The sequence below is a fragment of the Triplophysa rosa genome, linkage group LG5 (genome assembly GCF_024868665.1).
Source record: "Triplophysa rosa linkage group LG5, Trosa_1v2, whole genome shotgun sequence".
Lineage (NCBI taxonomy): Eukaryota > Metazoa > Chordata > Actinopteri > Cypriniformes > Nemacheilidae > Triplophysa > Triplophysa rosa.
The window spans coordinates 17,333,146-17,345,627 of NC_079894.1; the positions used below are offsets into that span (position 1 = coordinate 17,333,146).

The window sequence follows — 12,482 nt, forward strand, 5'->3', positions numbered from 1 at the left end:
AACGTTAACAGATTTGGTAGTAAAATCGTTATCCAAAAGGCACAAGATGAGCAAAATGCTACACCTGTTTAGTCTTCTACAAATAACTAACTTACAATTCAAACAGTGCAGTTTTTAACCATTTATCAACGAATCATATAAGGCAATACATTACAAAAACAGATTGATAAACAAAATATTTCAGACACAATTTACCCAATAAACACAAATAATTGTCAATGGTTTCTTTGAGAATATATCTTGATGCCATGATGATGATGTTCCCATGGCTTGGAGCTTCCAAAAACAATAATGATAACAATGATGATAATATTGTGCATATACTGTAATAATCCTGCACGCTCCTCAAAACAAACAACAAAACCCCTCAAAAACAAACTCTCTGTACCCAAAACGTTAGTGATACTAAATATTAGCATACAGTCCTTTAAACTGTAACGCAATGCTAAAAAATGCTGTGTTGTTTTCATGGATGGTTGGATAAAATATGGACAGAACCAACCGTTGGGTTATATAGTAATGCAGATGTCGTTCTAACCTCGTATCTCCATATTTGGTGGTTTAAATTTTTTGCCATAAATCAGTCACACTTCATGTTTGTAAAGCTAGCTGACAGAGCTGAGATTAAACAATAAAATAACAATAACAAAACAATAAAAACATATATAATATTTCATTTAAACATCAAGTCCAAGTAAAACAAGTCTTTTTGAATAAGTGAAAACATCAAGTAAATCTGACATTACTGATTTTAAAAACTCATGTTTCTTCAGTTTCAGATTGTAATATATAGCATATTTCTCTAACACCGAATTCACTATTATTCACAGAATATCTCTATGATCTATTTTATCAGGTGACACAGTTTCACCATGCATCCTTTAACAACATAAAACCCAGGATAGAGAGGTTGAGTGAATGTGGTCTGGACTCTGTGGATGAGAGTCATTGTGTCAGAGACGCTGTAGAAGGACAGAGTTCCTGCTCTGTGATCCACATACACTCCTATTCTAGAGCTGCTGGAGGACACAGGGTGATCAGTCGTTTTACTATTGTGCTCTAATGAGTATTTATAGGGAGAGCAAAGCAAACTCCAGGACTGATTATTGCATCCAAACACACACTCATAACCATTCCCCTTCCTGCTGATGCTTTTATATGACACTGACATATGCACCCCATCATTTCCACTCCACTCAACCTCCCAGTAACAGCGTCCACTGACACTCTCTTTACACAACACCTGTAACCAGTAATCAAATCTATCTGGATGACCAGCATACTGCTGTTCTGTATCAGTGTAAGTAGCCGTTCTGTTTCCATCAGACAAACGGAGGTGTTTATTCACCGTGCTTGAATCCAGTGTGAACTGACTGGAATCTGAAGAAAAAAACAAGTGCAGCAGTTTAAAAATCACAACTGCAGAAAATACTTAACTGTATATACACTGCCCGTCCAAAAAAGTAACACATTCTAATATTTCGTTGGACCGCCTTTAGCTGTGATCTTCTGCAATGTCCTTCTTTTTTCCCGTCTAGAGTTGCATACATTTTTCGCCAAGATCTTGTATTGATGATGGGAAAGTCTGACCGCTGCGCAAAGTCTTCCCCAGCACATCTCAAAGATTCTCAATGGGGTTAAGGTCTGGACTCTGTGGTGGCCAATCCATGTGTGAAAATGATGTCTCATACTCCCTGAACCACTTTTTGAGCCTGATGAATCCTGGCATTGTCATCTTGGTATATGCCCGTGCCATCAGGGAAGAAAGAACCCATTGATGGAATAACCTGGTCATTCAGTATATTCAGGTAGTTAGCTGACCTCGTTCTTTGGGCACATAACATTGCTGAACCTAGACCTCCGATCCAATGGGAAGTTCTTACCTATTTGCTTAGTTGGATCCAGGTGGTGACTTTTTTTTTGGACGGGCAGTGTATTTCTATACTAGCATTTTTGCCTTTTTTACTTTTAGGTTTGGCATTGGTAATTCATTTTTGCGCCATCACATGTATTTTTGCTCTTTAAAGTATCAACTACAATCGAAATATTTAAATGAAAAAAAATTTAATGAGCAAACTAAATGAACAGATTTCTTTATATGTGGTCTGCACAGATTGGGCTTCACTTATTAAAGGGGATGTGCAACAGTGTTTCATGCATTCAGACTTCTTTACAATGTTAAATGTGCTGTCTTCTCATGCTGGACATGGTCAACTTGTCAAAAAACGAGTTGGACATATGACGTAGTATTTCTGTGCTCAATACACTCTCCAAGCGTTCGTATAGGTTTTGGAATGTTTTTTTCGAACATGAAAATCCGTTTCGTAACAACTTTTCTTAGTCCCGTATTGCACAATTCTCCCAGAAAAACACACCCACGCTTCAACCCGCCAGAGCCAGAAAGAGCACGCCCACTCTTCAACCAGGGAGAGCGGGAGAAGGAGCATGCGCACACGTCAACCAGCTGGAGCAAGAGAGCACTGTTTGCGAAGTTCAGCTGTGTTTTTTCACTGCATTCCGGTGAGGAATGTTATATAAATGGTGGATATAACGCTGGATTTGCAGAACGTTTGAAACTGATAGATGGATGTCTGACATGAACCGCACACGGTAAGCCAAACTGAGTCATATGTCTGTGTTTTGCTGGCAATGGGTGTGCACGTGCTTTAGTTACACACCACAACCCTTATTCTTAAAAATAAGATACTCGTAACGTACTGCCGTGGTTATTCCAAATCATAGCAACCAACGCGTCTCTATAGTAACGTAGTGCCTCCAAAGCACTCTCAAGCAGAGAACCAGGCATAATTTCTAAACGCTTTGGTGGATACACGCTAAGTTAATAATTTGTTGTTAGGCATGTAGCCTAGTGTCTTATGCATTTATGCAATATGCTATAATTGATTAACAAACACATTTAACTATAAAATCGGGCCTTTACGGTGAATCCTGAAGACAGTTTTCGGAAAGGTCTTTTTTACGCGCAAATCTCTCATATATTTATGAATGGGGCCCATTATCAGGGTTCTAAACTTCATTTAATGTAAAACGAAACAATGTTGGAAGACTTGTGTTTGCTCACTGCTACTACTGGAAGCATTTCAAATACCTGAAATGTTTTTAAAGTGTCTTACATTGCAAGAAGTCCTTCCTGGTCTTGGGTTCATTGCGAATACTTGTGATATATGTATCTAAAGACATAAACAGATAATTTGTGTAACTGCAATGTAAATCAGTAATATTAGCTTTTTTATTGAGAGTGAATAACTATCTGCTACTTTACCTCTTTCTGACAACATTTCTATCTCCTCTCTACAGAAGTCCTCCAGTTTTTCTTTCAGTTGAGAGACAGATTTTCTCACATCATCAAAAGAGGGCAGAGGACTGACAGTGATGTTGTGTGAGACTGGAGATTCAAGAGCTGCAGAGAGAGACTGGAAACTCTACAGAAGAGAAAATATAGATGTTTTTATTAAGCCCAGACTTTCTTCGCAAGACTACAAAACAGACTTTAAAGGCTCTAACTGTAACAGTTTCTAAACTTTACGTACTTGTAGAATTTTGCCTACAAATCTGTCTAAAACAAATATTGTATTTCAGTGTTGTGTTACCTGCAGGAAATGGATGTGATTGGCTGTGAGTGAAAGCTGTTGCAGTTCAGCTTTTCTCCTCCTCAGATCAACAATCTCCTGCTCCAGTTGCTTTAAGAATCCTTCAGCTCGAGTCACTGCAGCCTTTTCCTGATCTCTGATCAGCTGTGTCACCTCAGAGCGACGTCTCTCAATGGAGCGAATCAGCTCAGTGAAGATCCTCTCGCTGTCCTTCACTGCTGTCTGTGCAGAGCGCTGTTAAAACACACATTACAGTCAACACTTACAGTACTGATACACCACACAACCTGCGTCTGAAGACTGAATCCTGCCAGCTGAGCAGTTCTTCTTTTAAATACTCACCTTATGAGACTCCACGGCCTTTTTCAGCTCATGAAGCTCACCCTCTTTCTCTTGAATTCTTTGCTGGAATTTTCTTTGCAACTCTCCTAAGCATCTCTAAAAAATGGAAACAACATGGAGTAAATTCTTGCTTCTTTGCAGCAGCATTTATTATTTGGCATCAGTGGTAGAATTTAGCAATACCCTATCAATATCTGATTGGGTCATACCTGTTTCTCCATCCTCTCAGCTGCAGCAGCTATAGTGTCATGATGTTTATGTTCATCCATCATACACACACAACAAATGCACTGCTGGTCGGTGCGACAGTAGACTTCCAGATCTTTTCTATGTTTTAGGCAGATCATCTCATTGGGTCGTCTGGAAGGATTCATTAGATTGTGTCTCCGGGCTTTAAAGAGATTCTCGTGTTGTTCAAGGTGATTTTGACAGTATGAGTTCAGACACTCCAGACAGGACTTGACAGCTCTGTATTTTCTCCCAGTACAGACGTCACACTCCACATCTAAAGGTTCACCGTAACAGTGAACAGGACGGGCAGCCTTAAGTGTTGTCTTCCTCAGGTTCTCAACCAGTTCAGCAAACATCACATTCTTACATAAAGCTGGTCTTGAAGTGAATGTGTGTCTGCACTGAGGGCAGCTGTAGACTCCCGTCTGATCCTCCCGATTCCAGCAGCGTGTAATACAGCTCATACAGTAACTGTGTCCACATGGAATGGTCACTGGATCCTTCAGTAGATCCAAACACACTGGACAGCTGAACTGGTCCTGAGAAAAGCCGCCTTCTGCCATTTAACAGTGTGTACACACAGACAGAGAGAGACAACTCAAAACAACTCAAGAACAATTAAGTTTCGTTTTCTATGAACTGAACAGGTGAAATAGTTTTATGGTTCTGTACTTGATAGACGTGCAAAACAGGTTTGTCTGAGGTGTGACACATCTGAATTTTTGTGTACATTCACGGAAAAAAGCTTACCAGGTGTCATTTTCATTTTCAAATAATGACCTTTGCACCCATACAAGTAAGGGGAAGTTTTCTTTTTTATTTGACAGTCTCTGGCATGCGGGAGCCAGACAGGAACACGCATGAAATCTCTTCCAATCAATTAATATGTGTGCATTTTAAAACAAGAATACAACATTTAACAGTACAGATACAACGATATCAGCAGCTTTCTTGTGGATTTGTCCTTTAATGTATTTGAGTGTAAATCATTATATTTATAAAAATGATTTAAATGATGGCAACTTATTGAGATATTAAAGCCCTACATCTACCCCTAGACCCTGAACTTTATGAATGTTAAGTCTTAAATCAATTTTATTGAAAAAAATGCCTTTATGATCTGTAAAGTAATAGAAAAAGGTTAAAGAGTGTTTTCAGCAAGAGGCGGATTAGAACCCTGGTCTTCCGTTCCAAGCTATAGCACCCCCTTATGGACAAATTGTGACAATGAAGTATTACACAGCATAAACATTTTTTTCCTCAGTAATTAAACACTGCTTTGTCAAATTTGACAAAGACTTTTCACAACTTTTCATTGGTTAAATATTTGCTAAACCCTAAATGGCAGCAATTATGAAAAAAAATAAATCATGAAAAATTGAGGTAGGCCTATGAGGACAGTGATGCTGCTGTTAATGGATTGTAGTTCCGAGAAGATTCAGTTACCATAGGGACCATCACAAACATTATCGACTACGTATATAAAAGCAGGGAAAACACACACAGATTCACCTCATAGGTGATAAAGATATGTTTATTGACACATATCCATCAGTGCGGCCTCCAATGCAGTTTAACATGCAGTTCATCAAAGACAAAACACATCATAGTTTCCAGTGCTTAAATTACTGAACACACATGTAAAAACCATGTTGGATAATGAGGAGGTATTCATGATCTCATTTCTTTTAGTTATGTACACCGCAAAGGACTATTTGATGGGGAAAATGAAGATGCTTTTAATTTATCACCGTATTCAAAAACAGCAGAACATCTTGCGTCGTCATGCAGAATTCTTAATATTGAACTTTTGAACTTTGGTTGACAATGTTTAATATATACAATAGAGTGGACCGTTCTCATTCAAACCATGTATGTTCTGATAAAATCACATAGCAGTAGATATTTTCCTTTTTTGTTTATAAAGGATGATAAGAGTTCGTCTTGTTTTGGAGAGAAACGCAAACAGATACGGCAGTAAAATCGTTATCCAAAAGGCACAAGATGAGCAAAATGCTACACCTGTTTAGTCTTCTACAAATAACTTACAATTCAAACAGTGCAGTTTTACATTTGTTAACTTAATGTTTTCCTTTTTCAACCATTTATCTATGAATCAAATGTAAGGCAATACATTACAAAAAAAGATAAACAAAAATATTACAGAAACAATGTACCCAAAAAACACAAAAAAATTAAATGGTTTCTATGACAACTTCTATCTCCTGATGCCATGATGATGATGTTCCCATGGCTTGGAGCTTCCAAAAACAATAATGATAACAACGTTGATAATATTCTGCATAGACTGTAACAATCCTGCACGCTCCTCAAAACAAACAACAAAACCCCTCAAAATCAAACTCTCAGTACCCCAAAGTTACCCAACCCCATTTATCTTCCATTCAGGCTTTCAGGGATAATATAAGGCAATAGAGTCCGTCAGAGGAAGGCATCCAAGTTGATCTAGATGGAAATAGTTTGCAAATCAAAACCATAGTCCCAAAGACCCCTAACAGTTAATTCCCCCAAAATGCACCCTTTAACTATGACATCAAGCTATGATCCCATTCCCAGAGGTTCTAACAGAAAGACATGAGAACAGCTTAAAGTTTTCATTCCCAAGTTGTAAAAAGCTGTCCAAGTTTTCCTCTGGAAAGACGGTAGGAGTTGAGGTGTGGAAGTTGAGGAAATCCCAGTGTTGGGGAGAGGGCACAAAAGGAGACCGCCTCGTGATGGGCAAAGCCCGAAAACGCTGGTTATATTTCAATTCAGTTGTGAAATGTAACAATGTTAATTCCGAGTTTTGCTTTCACTTTTTAGTTTGACCTTTTCTTTTTAAGTTCTTTGCAGATTTTGGAGAAGAATGTACAATGTCCCAATTCAGTCCCAAGGTTTAGGTGGTTAACTGCAAAAAAGAAAAAGAAAACGTCCAGTCTGTATTTTCGTATAAGACAGTTTTCAGGACACGATCAAAAATTCAACACACAACTCAAGTATGTGGGCAAATCTCAGGAAAACATGTCTAGGTCACCTTTCATCCCAAAATCATTCATTTTTAAAGTTTAGTACATTATGCTACATTTGCTTGACTATTAAGTACAGTAATTATCCTTATAACTTATCACAATACTGTAGTTTTCAGGTAGGTTGTTGATACATTTCTTATGAATTTAGGTTTTTTTTGTCTTTCTGTCTCGGCCATACTTCTACTTTTCAACCTTTTAAGAATTTGGTGAAGACTTTTGCATTTTTGATTTTGGAAAAAAATGGACATGTTTTCAACAGGTTTCGTGAGATTTACCCAAGTTTCTTTGTTAGTTACCACTGTAGAAACACCAGATAGATAAGAACACACATCCTGATTTGCTCAACAATAAGTTCTTCAGTCACTCTGCGCCCGCTGATATAGTTTAAGACTCTGAATGCAACATTATTCAAGCAAAACGTCAGCACCACAACGGAAAATAAAAACAGCAAAGGTTCCTGGTCTTTTGCTTTTCCTCATAATACATGAAACGATATTTAGAGAGCTGGTGCTGAATGCCAATTCACCAGTAGGGGGCGTACAAAAGTTATCTAACAGATTAAAATGGCACAAAAAAACTAAAATGTGTACAATTTAAACAATTTGTAAAAAAATGTTTCTAATTTAAAGGAAATTTCCTTTTAATTGTCCAAAGTTGGTTAGACAACAAGGAAAGATATTTGCCATTGTGGTGCGTAAAACCCCATAGTAAACAGAGCAGGAGACCCCTCCAGAGGACAATGCACCACGGTAAACACTGCTAATGAATGTGCTAAACAAACATGGAGGAGATCACTACACCATTAGAACATTAAGGTCTGGAGCAGCTGTGTGTTGTTGTCAGCATGTGCTGGATGTTGTGTCTGCCGCTTGGAGAGTGGACTGCGCCCTGCTACAAGACAACAGGAGATAAACAGCCAGTCACGACACTACCCTGTCCTTACAGCCGTCACGCTCACAGCCAACAATACAACGCATACATACAGAACGCTCATAATAATACTCGTAATCGATTTTTTTGCATTGTGACATTTTTCTCAACTGCAATCAAAATGTCACAGTGCAAAATCTGTACTGTGCAAAACAGGGTTGTTTCAATTTAGCAACATAATTCTAGCTTTATTTCGGGGTGAAACATGACCCAGGCATGTATGTGTGTATGGTTTCATGCGGTTCACATTTGTTTATGTTTAAAACACAAAAATGTTTTGAAATACGGTTGCTAACCTGTGCGAATAAGTTTGTTGGTCACCCTAAGCATGTACGCTACACTGCCATGAGAATCCTACCGTTTGCTCTTCATGTAAAAAGTGTTTGGTGTGTAACGTGATGTATGGTACTGTACGCTCGCAGTTACCTGAGCTTGGCTCTATTTGATTGGGTCCTGCGGAAGGACTGGTTTGCTACAGAGCGAGTGGACATCGTGCGTGGGGAAGCCCTTGAGAAGGTGGAAGGAGGGGTCTTGGGAATCTTCTTGCCGAGATGACCGATCCATTTCTTCTGCTCATCTTGGGTCAAGGCCAGAAGTAGCATGTCTCGGGCAGATGTCACATCGTAATTGACTGAGGGATGAGGAGAACAAAATGTTTACAGGTACATACTCATACATGCTTTGTCATAATTGCATACATTTGTGGGCAAACATGTGGTTAATGCCAGCATACTGGCTTTGACAATTTGCAGACAATAATATTGGACAAATGACACATTATGGTGGTGAAGTGAAAACAGTATTAATGTACTGGCCACAAAAAATATTTGGATGCAGAGAAATATATACATTTCATTACATTAAATTAAATATCAAACCAAGTGGAATTTGCAAACAAAAAACAATAACAATAAAGCCTCAGAATTAACTTTACATTCATGCAAAATGTGGAATAAAGGAAACTGTTCCCTAAAGGGTCTGTCGTAATATAACCAACATCTGCCGGCGTCTCACCTTTGCAAGGAGCAATAACATCCTCCTTCTTGTCCAGGTGATCTTTGTGGCATTTAACATGGCAACGGCGGCATTCCAGAGCCGGCGGGGGCTTGAACATATTCCAGAGCGGTTTGGAGCAAGCCTCACAGGTAGTTGGGAAATGATAGAGGGTGGGAATGAACTCATGGCCTTTGTGGGGCAAGAAGTTGGCCTTATCGCCCTGAGGAACGTTCTCCATGTCAGCTTCCTTCCTACACTCACCTTCATTGGCATAAAGGATCTGAGGAACAAAAACATATTGTTCATTTTGTGCTACAGCTATACGAATACGAGTAAAGGTTCTGATGATCACATTGACTTTCATTTGAATGTAAAGCATCAACAGTAAGCACTGAATGCATTTGCGGTTCTGATGTTGCGTTACATAACCATTTGAACTGTGTAAATGTATATGACGTGTGGAAATAACTGACCTGGAATATTCTGGGAATTTCATCAGACTCCGCTCGATACACGTCGCCTTGTGTGACAGGCCGTACATGGAATAGTTTGCTGTAATATACACATATTTTAAAGTGGCAGAAAAAAAGAAATCAATCAACTTAACATGGCTTCAAAGAACATTAACCAAAAGAATAAAAAGAACACATAAAATGTGTATTATGTAGATCAGAACACTTACTCGATGTCTAGTACCATAGATGGGTTGGACTGCTCCTTATCTTGCTCATCATTGTAAAACAATATTTTCTTACTGCTCACCACGACATACTGGAGACAACAAATAAAAAATTCAGTGCATGCATAAAATGCTGTTCAGTTTAATAATAATAAAAAAAACGTAATTAACAACTCACCTGCTTCTTCCAGCCGTATCGTTTTATATTAGCCCTTTTCGGTATTGAGAGCCAACCTTCAAGTCTTGATTCTGAAGACAAAGAAAATGCATTAAAACCAAAACAGATATAGTAGAACAAAACACACGCAGTAAAACTCTGGGAACAGTGACACAAAAATCAAACGGCTTTTATGAACATGCATAGCAGTGTAAACCAGCTACACTTTAAAACAACTGCCTCACATCACAACTGTATATACTATACAACGACAGCTTTGAATTTGCAGATTTTAATGTCAACATGAAATAATATTTACAACCAATCTTACTAGAATTTGAGAGTGATAAAATAGTCAACAAGGGAAAGAAACAGTGCAGAACAATGTTTCAGTAGATGACCAGATGAGAAGAACTCTATTCGCTTCTATTTCAAATCGCTGTTTGTTATTAATATTGCAATCTTTTGCAACATTAACCAGAATTAACTTTTGAAAGTCTGTATTACCTATAACTGTATCATAAAATAATTAGCTATTAAGTTGTTCATTTTTTTTAATAACACACATTGATAGCTTGTGGACAACAGGAATCTGTATAACAGTTAACAGGATCAAATTGATTTCATGTTGACCTTAAACCCCAGTTGTCTTGTATTCAGCCTCAATACAGTGGTTTAGTTATGCTATTTATATAATCAATGTATATAACGTATGTATATAATGTATATAACAAGCATTAATGTGTCAACTGACAGTTTTATAGCAACTGTCATGCTAACTGTTACAGACAATTAGGTTAAAATGTTACTGGTTTGAAATCACTCGTTAAAAAAGTGACAATACGACAGCAATGTGAATAGAAACATGCAGTGAACAGATTCTTCATGTCATTCATTCTGTGCCGACTGTGCTTCTGAATCCATAAATGAAAAACATGCTTGTTAGAGACTGACCGATAACATGTACTGTTCAATATCAATATCTGACTGTACATATGTAATGTTATTTAGGCAAAAACATATAATGACCAGTGTTAGTATGTAATATTATTATAAGTTATATATAAACTGTATTTGTATACTACTTTATTCATAGTGTGTTTCAATGAGGTGGTATTGTCTTGTTATTAATGTCAAAAAGCAAAAACAAAACAATTAAAAGTTGACTGCATATCTGTGTAAAAATAACAAAGATGGTTGAAAAACATTATCAGTCGATCTCTAGTAAACACAATCGCACACACCAGAGTGAAACACCTCTGAAAGGTGCTGAAGAGGTTAGTACAATACAATTTAAGACCACTTTTCACCAATTTTTTTTCACCAAAAACATCACTAATTGAAACTAAACATTAACTATGTTTACTAAAATGAAGGTAATATTGCTCTTTGCAGTTTTTGAGTAGTTTCTTTCTGAGGTATGACTAAGTAATATGCATTCACACAAAGGCAAAAATGAAAAGCAAACATGATGCTAAAAGAAAAAGCCACCCAAGAGCACATTCCAGGTATGATGGGATGCCAATCTCCATGTTACTCACAGAGGAAAAAGAATAGAAGATACAAAGATAAGGAGAGCAAGGAGAACCAACTAGACATGAGGAGAACAAGAGATGAGAGAGGACTTTAAACACAGACACAATGGAAGTCCATGGCAATATAAACCACCAGTCCACTTGCCAAAATGACTTTATGTGGCGATATCATAAGAGCGCTTTCTGATTTAATATAAACGTGAAAATTAGCTAAAAGCTGCAATCCATAACTTTTGCTTCTCTATCGCCACCCTTTTTCCAACAAAATTGCAGAATTAAGTCAAACTGACGTTACTGCGAAATCCAGCTCAAATTGTAAATCACTATTATAAACTCACCGCTTATGATAAGATAGAGCTGGCGACTTCCGGGGACACGAGCGACAGTGACCGTTGTCGACAGGAAGTGGGCGTGTCTGGCGACACGACAAAGTTCAGATTTGCTCAACTTTATGCAAATGATGAGCAACTTTCGGGAGCGACTACCAATAGGAGTAAAGCAGCGGAGCTCTCGTCAGTTACTGCAGGGTTTGTTTATAAATTTTACTAGAGCAACTAAAGCTAGGAACGCCTTCTAACGACCTCGCAGCAAGAGACTAGCGACACCTAGCGACAGAGTCGCTGGCGGTGTGAATGCACAATAAGAGTTCTGAACACTGATTTTTTTATGTACTTGCTCACCGAGTGGTTTTTGTTTATTTTTAACCAAAAAAGGTTACGGATTGCAGCCTCAAGCTTGTTTACATCATAAACAAATACCCTAACAATATAAAACCTATGCATTTTGAAGTATACTATTATCACAATTTACACTTGAGCTAAAACAAAAATATAAATATATAAATAAAGAAACTGCAACACTACAAACTTTACACTTTTGAGGAGTACAACAAGTGTGTTTTTGAACTGTGTTTCGAGTTTGATTTATGTCATTTAGCATATGACCTGGTGTGAACCTTTGTGCAGACTGTGT

The 12,482-nt window shown here is 37.8% G+C and overlaps 2 protein-coding genes across 3 annotated transcripts in view; both read right to left on the reverse strand.

The window, feature by feature from the left end:
• Positions 1-5,084, reverse strand: LOC130554570 (tripartite motif-containing protein 16-like). The gene is made up of 6 exons (XM_057334315.1): positions 4,163-5,084; positions 3,954-4,049; positions 3,612-3,845; positions 3,284-3,443; positions 3,135-3,191; positions 1-1,380 (listed from the first exon to the last, which is right to left on the reverse strand). Exons 1-6 carry the CDS (start codon positions 4,745-4,747, stop codon positions 845-847), a joined length of 1,668 nt encoding a protein of 555 aa, XP_057190298.1. The 5' UTR covers positions 4,748-5,084; the 3' UTR covers positions 1-844.
• A 615-nt stretch (positions 5,085-5,699) lies between these two features.
• Positions 5,700-12,482, reverse strand: part of rock1 (Rho-associated, coiled-coil containing protein kinase 1) — a 65,477-nt gene continuing 58,694 nt past the window's right edge. Inside the window, exons 28-34 of one of the 2 annotated variants that reach the window (XM_057334301.1) lie at positions 9,997-10,067; positions 9,822-9,910; positions 9,613-9,691; positions 9,158-9,419; positions 8,570-8,774; positions 8,014-8,104; positions 5,700-7,092 (exon numbers count right to left, since the gene is read on the reverse strand). In XM_057334301.1, coding sequence (XP_057190284.1) covers positions 8,053-8,104; positions 8,570-8,774; positions 9,158-9,419; positions 9,613-9,691; positions 9,822-9,910; positions 9,997-10,067 — 758 coding nt within the window. In that variant the 3' untranslated portion in view covers positions 5,700-7,092; positions 8,014-8,052. The remainder of the gene's footprint in view (positions 7,093-8,013; positions 8,105-8,569; positions 8,775-9,157; positions 9,420-9,612; positions 9,692-9,821; positions 9,911-9,996; positions 10,068-12,482) is intronic. The other variant, XM_057334302.1, reaches the window with a different exon arrangement.

Bases quoted from the DNA above. Each gene is read 5' to 3' on its own strand.
- LOC130554570 (XM_057334315.1), bottom strand. From the start codon at position 4,747: ATGGCAGAAGGCGGCTTTTCTCAGGACCAGTTCAGCTGTCCAGTGTGT. The intron at 3,846-3,953 runs GTGAGTATTTAA...GTGTTTTAACAG, and splicing joins AGGCCGTGGAGTCTCATAAG to CGCTCTGCACAGACAGCAGT. The intron at 3,192-3,283 runs GTAAAGTAGCAG...TTATGTCTTTAG, and splicing joins AGAAATGTTGTCAGAAAGAG to ATACATATATCACAAGTATT.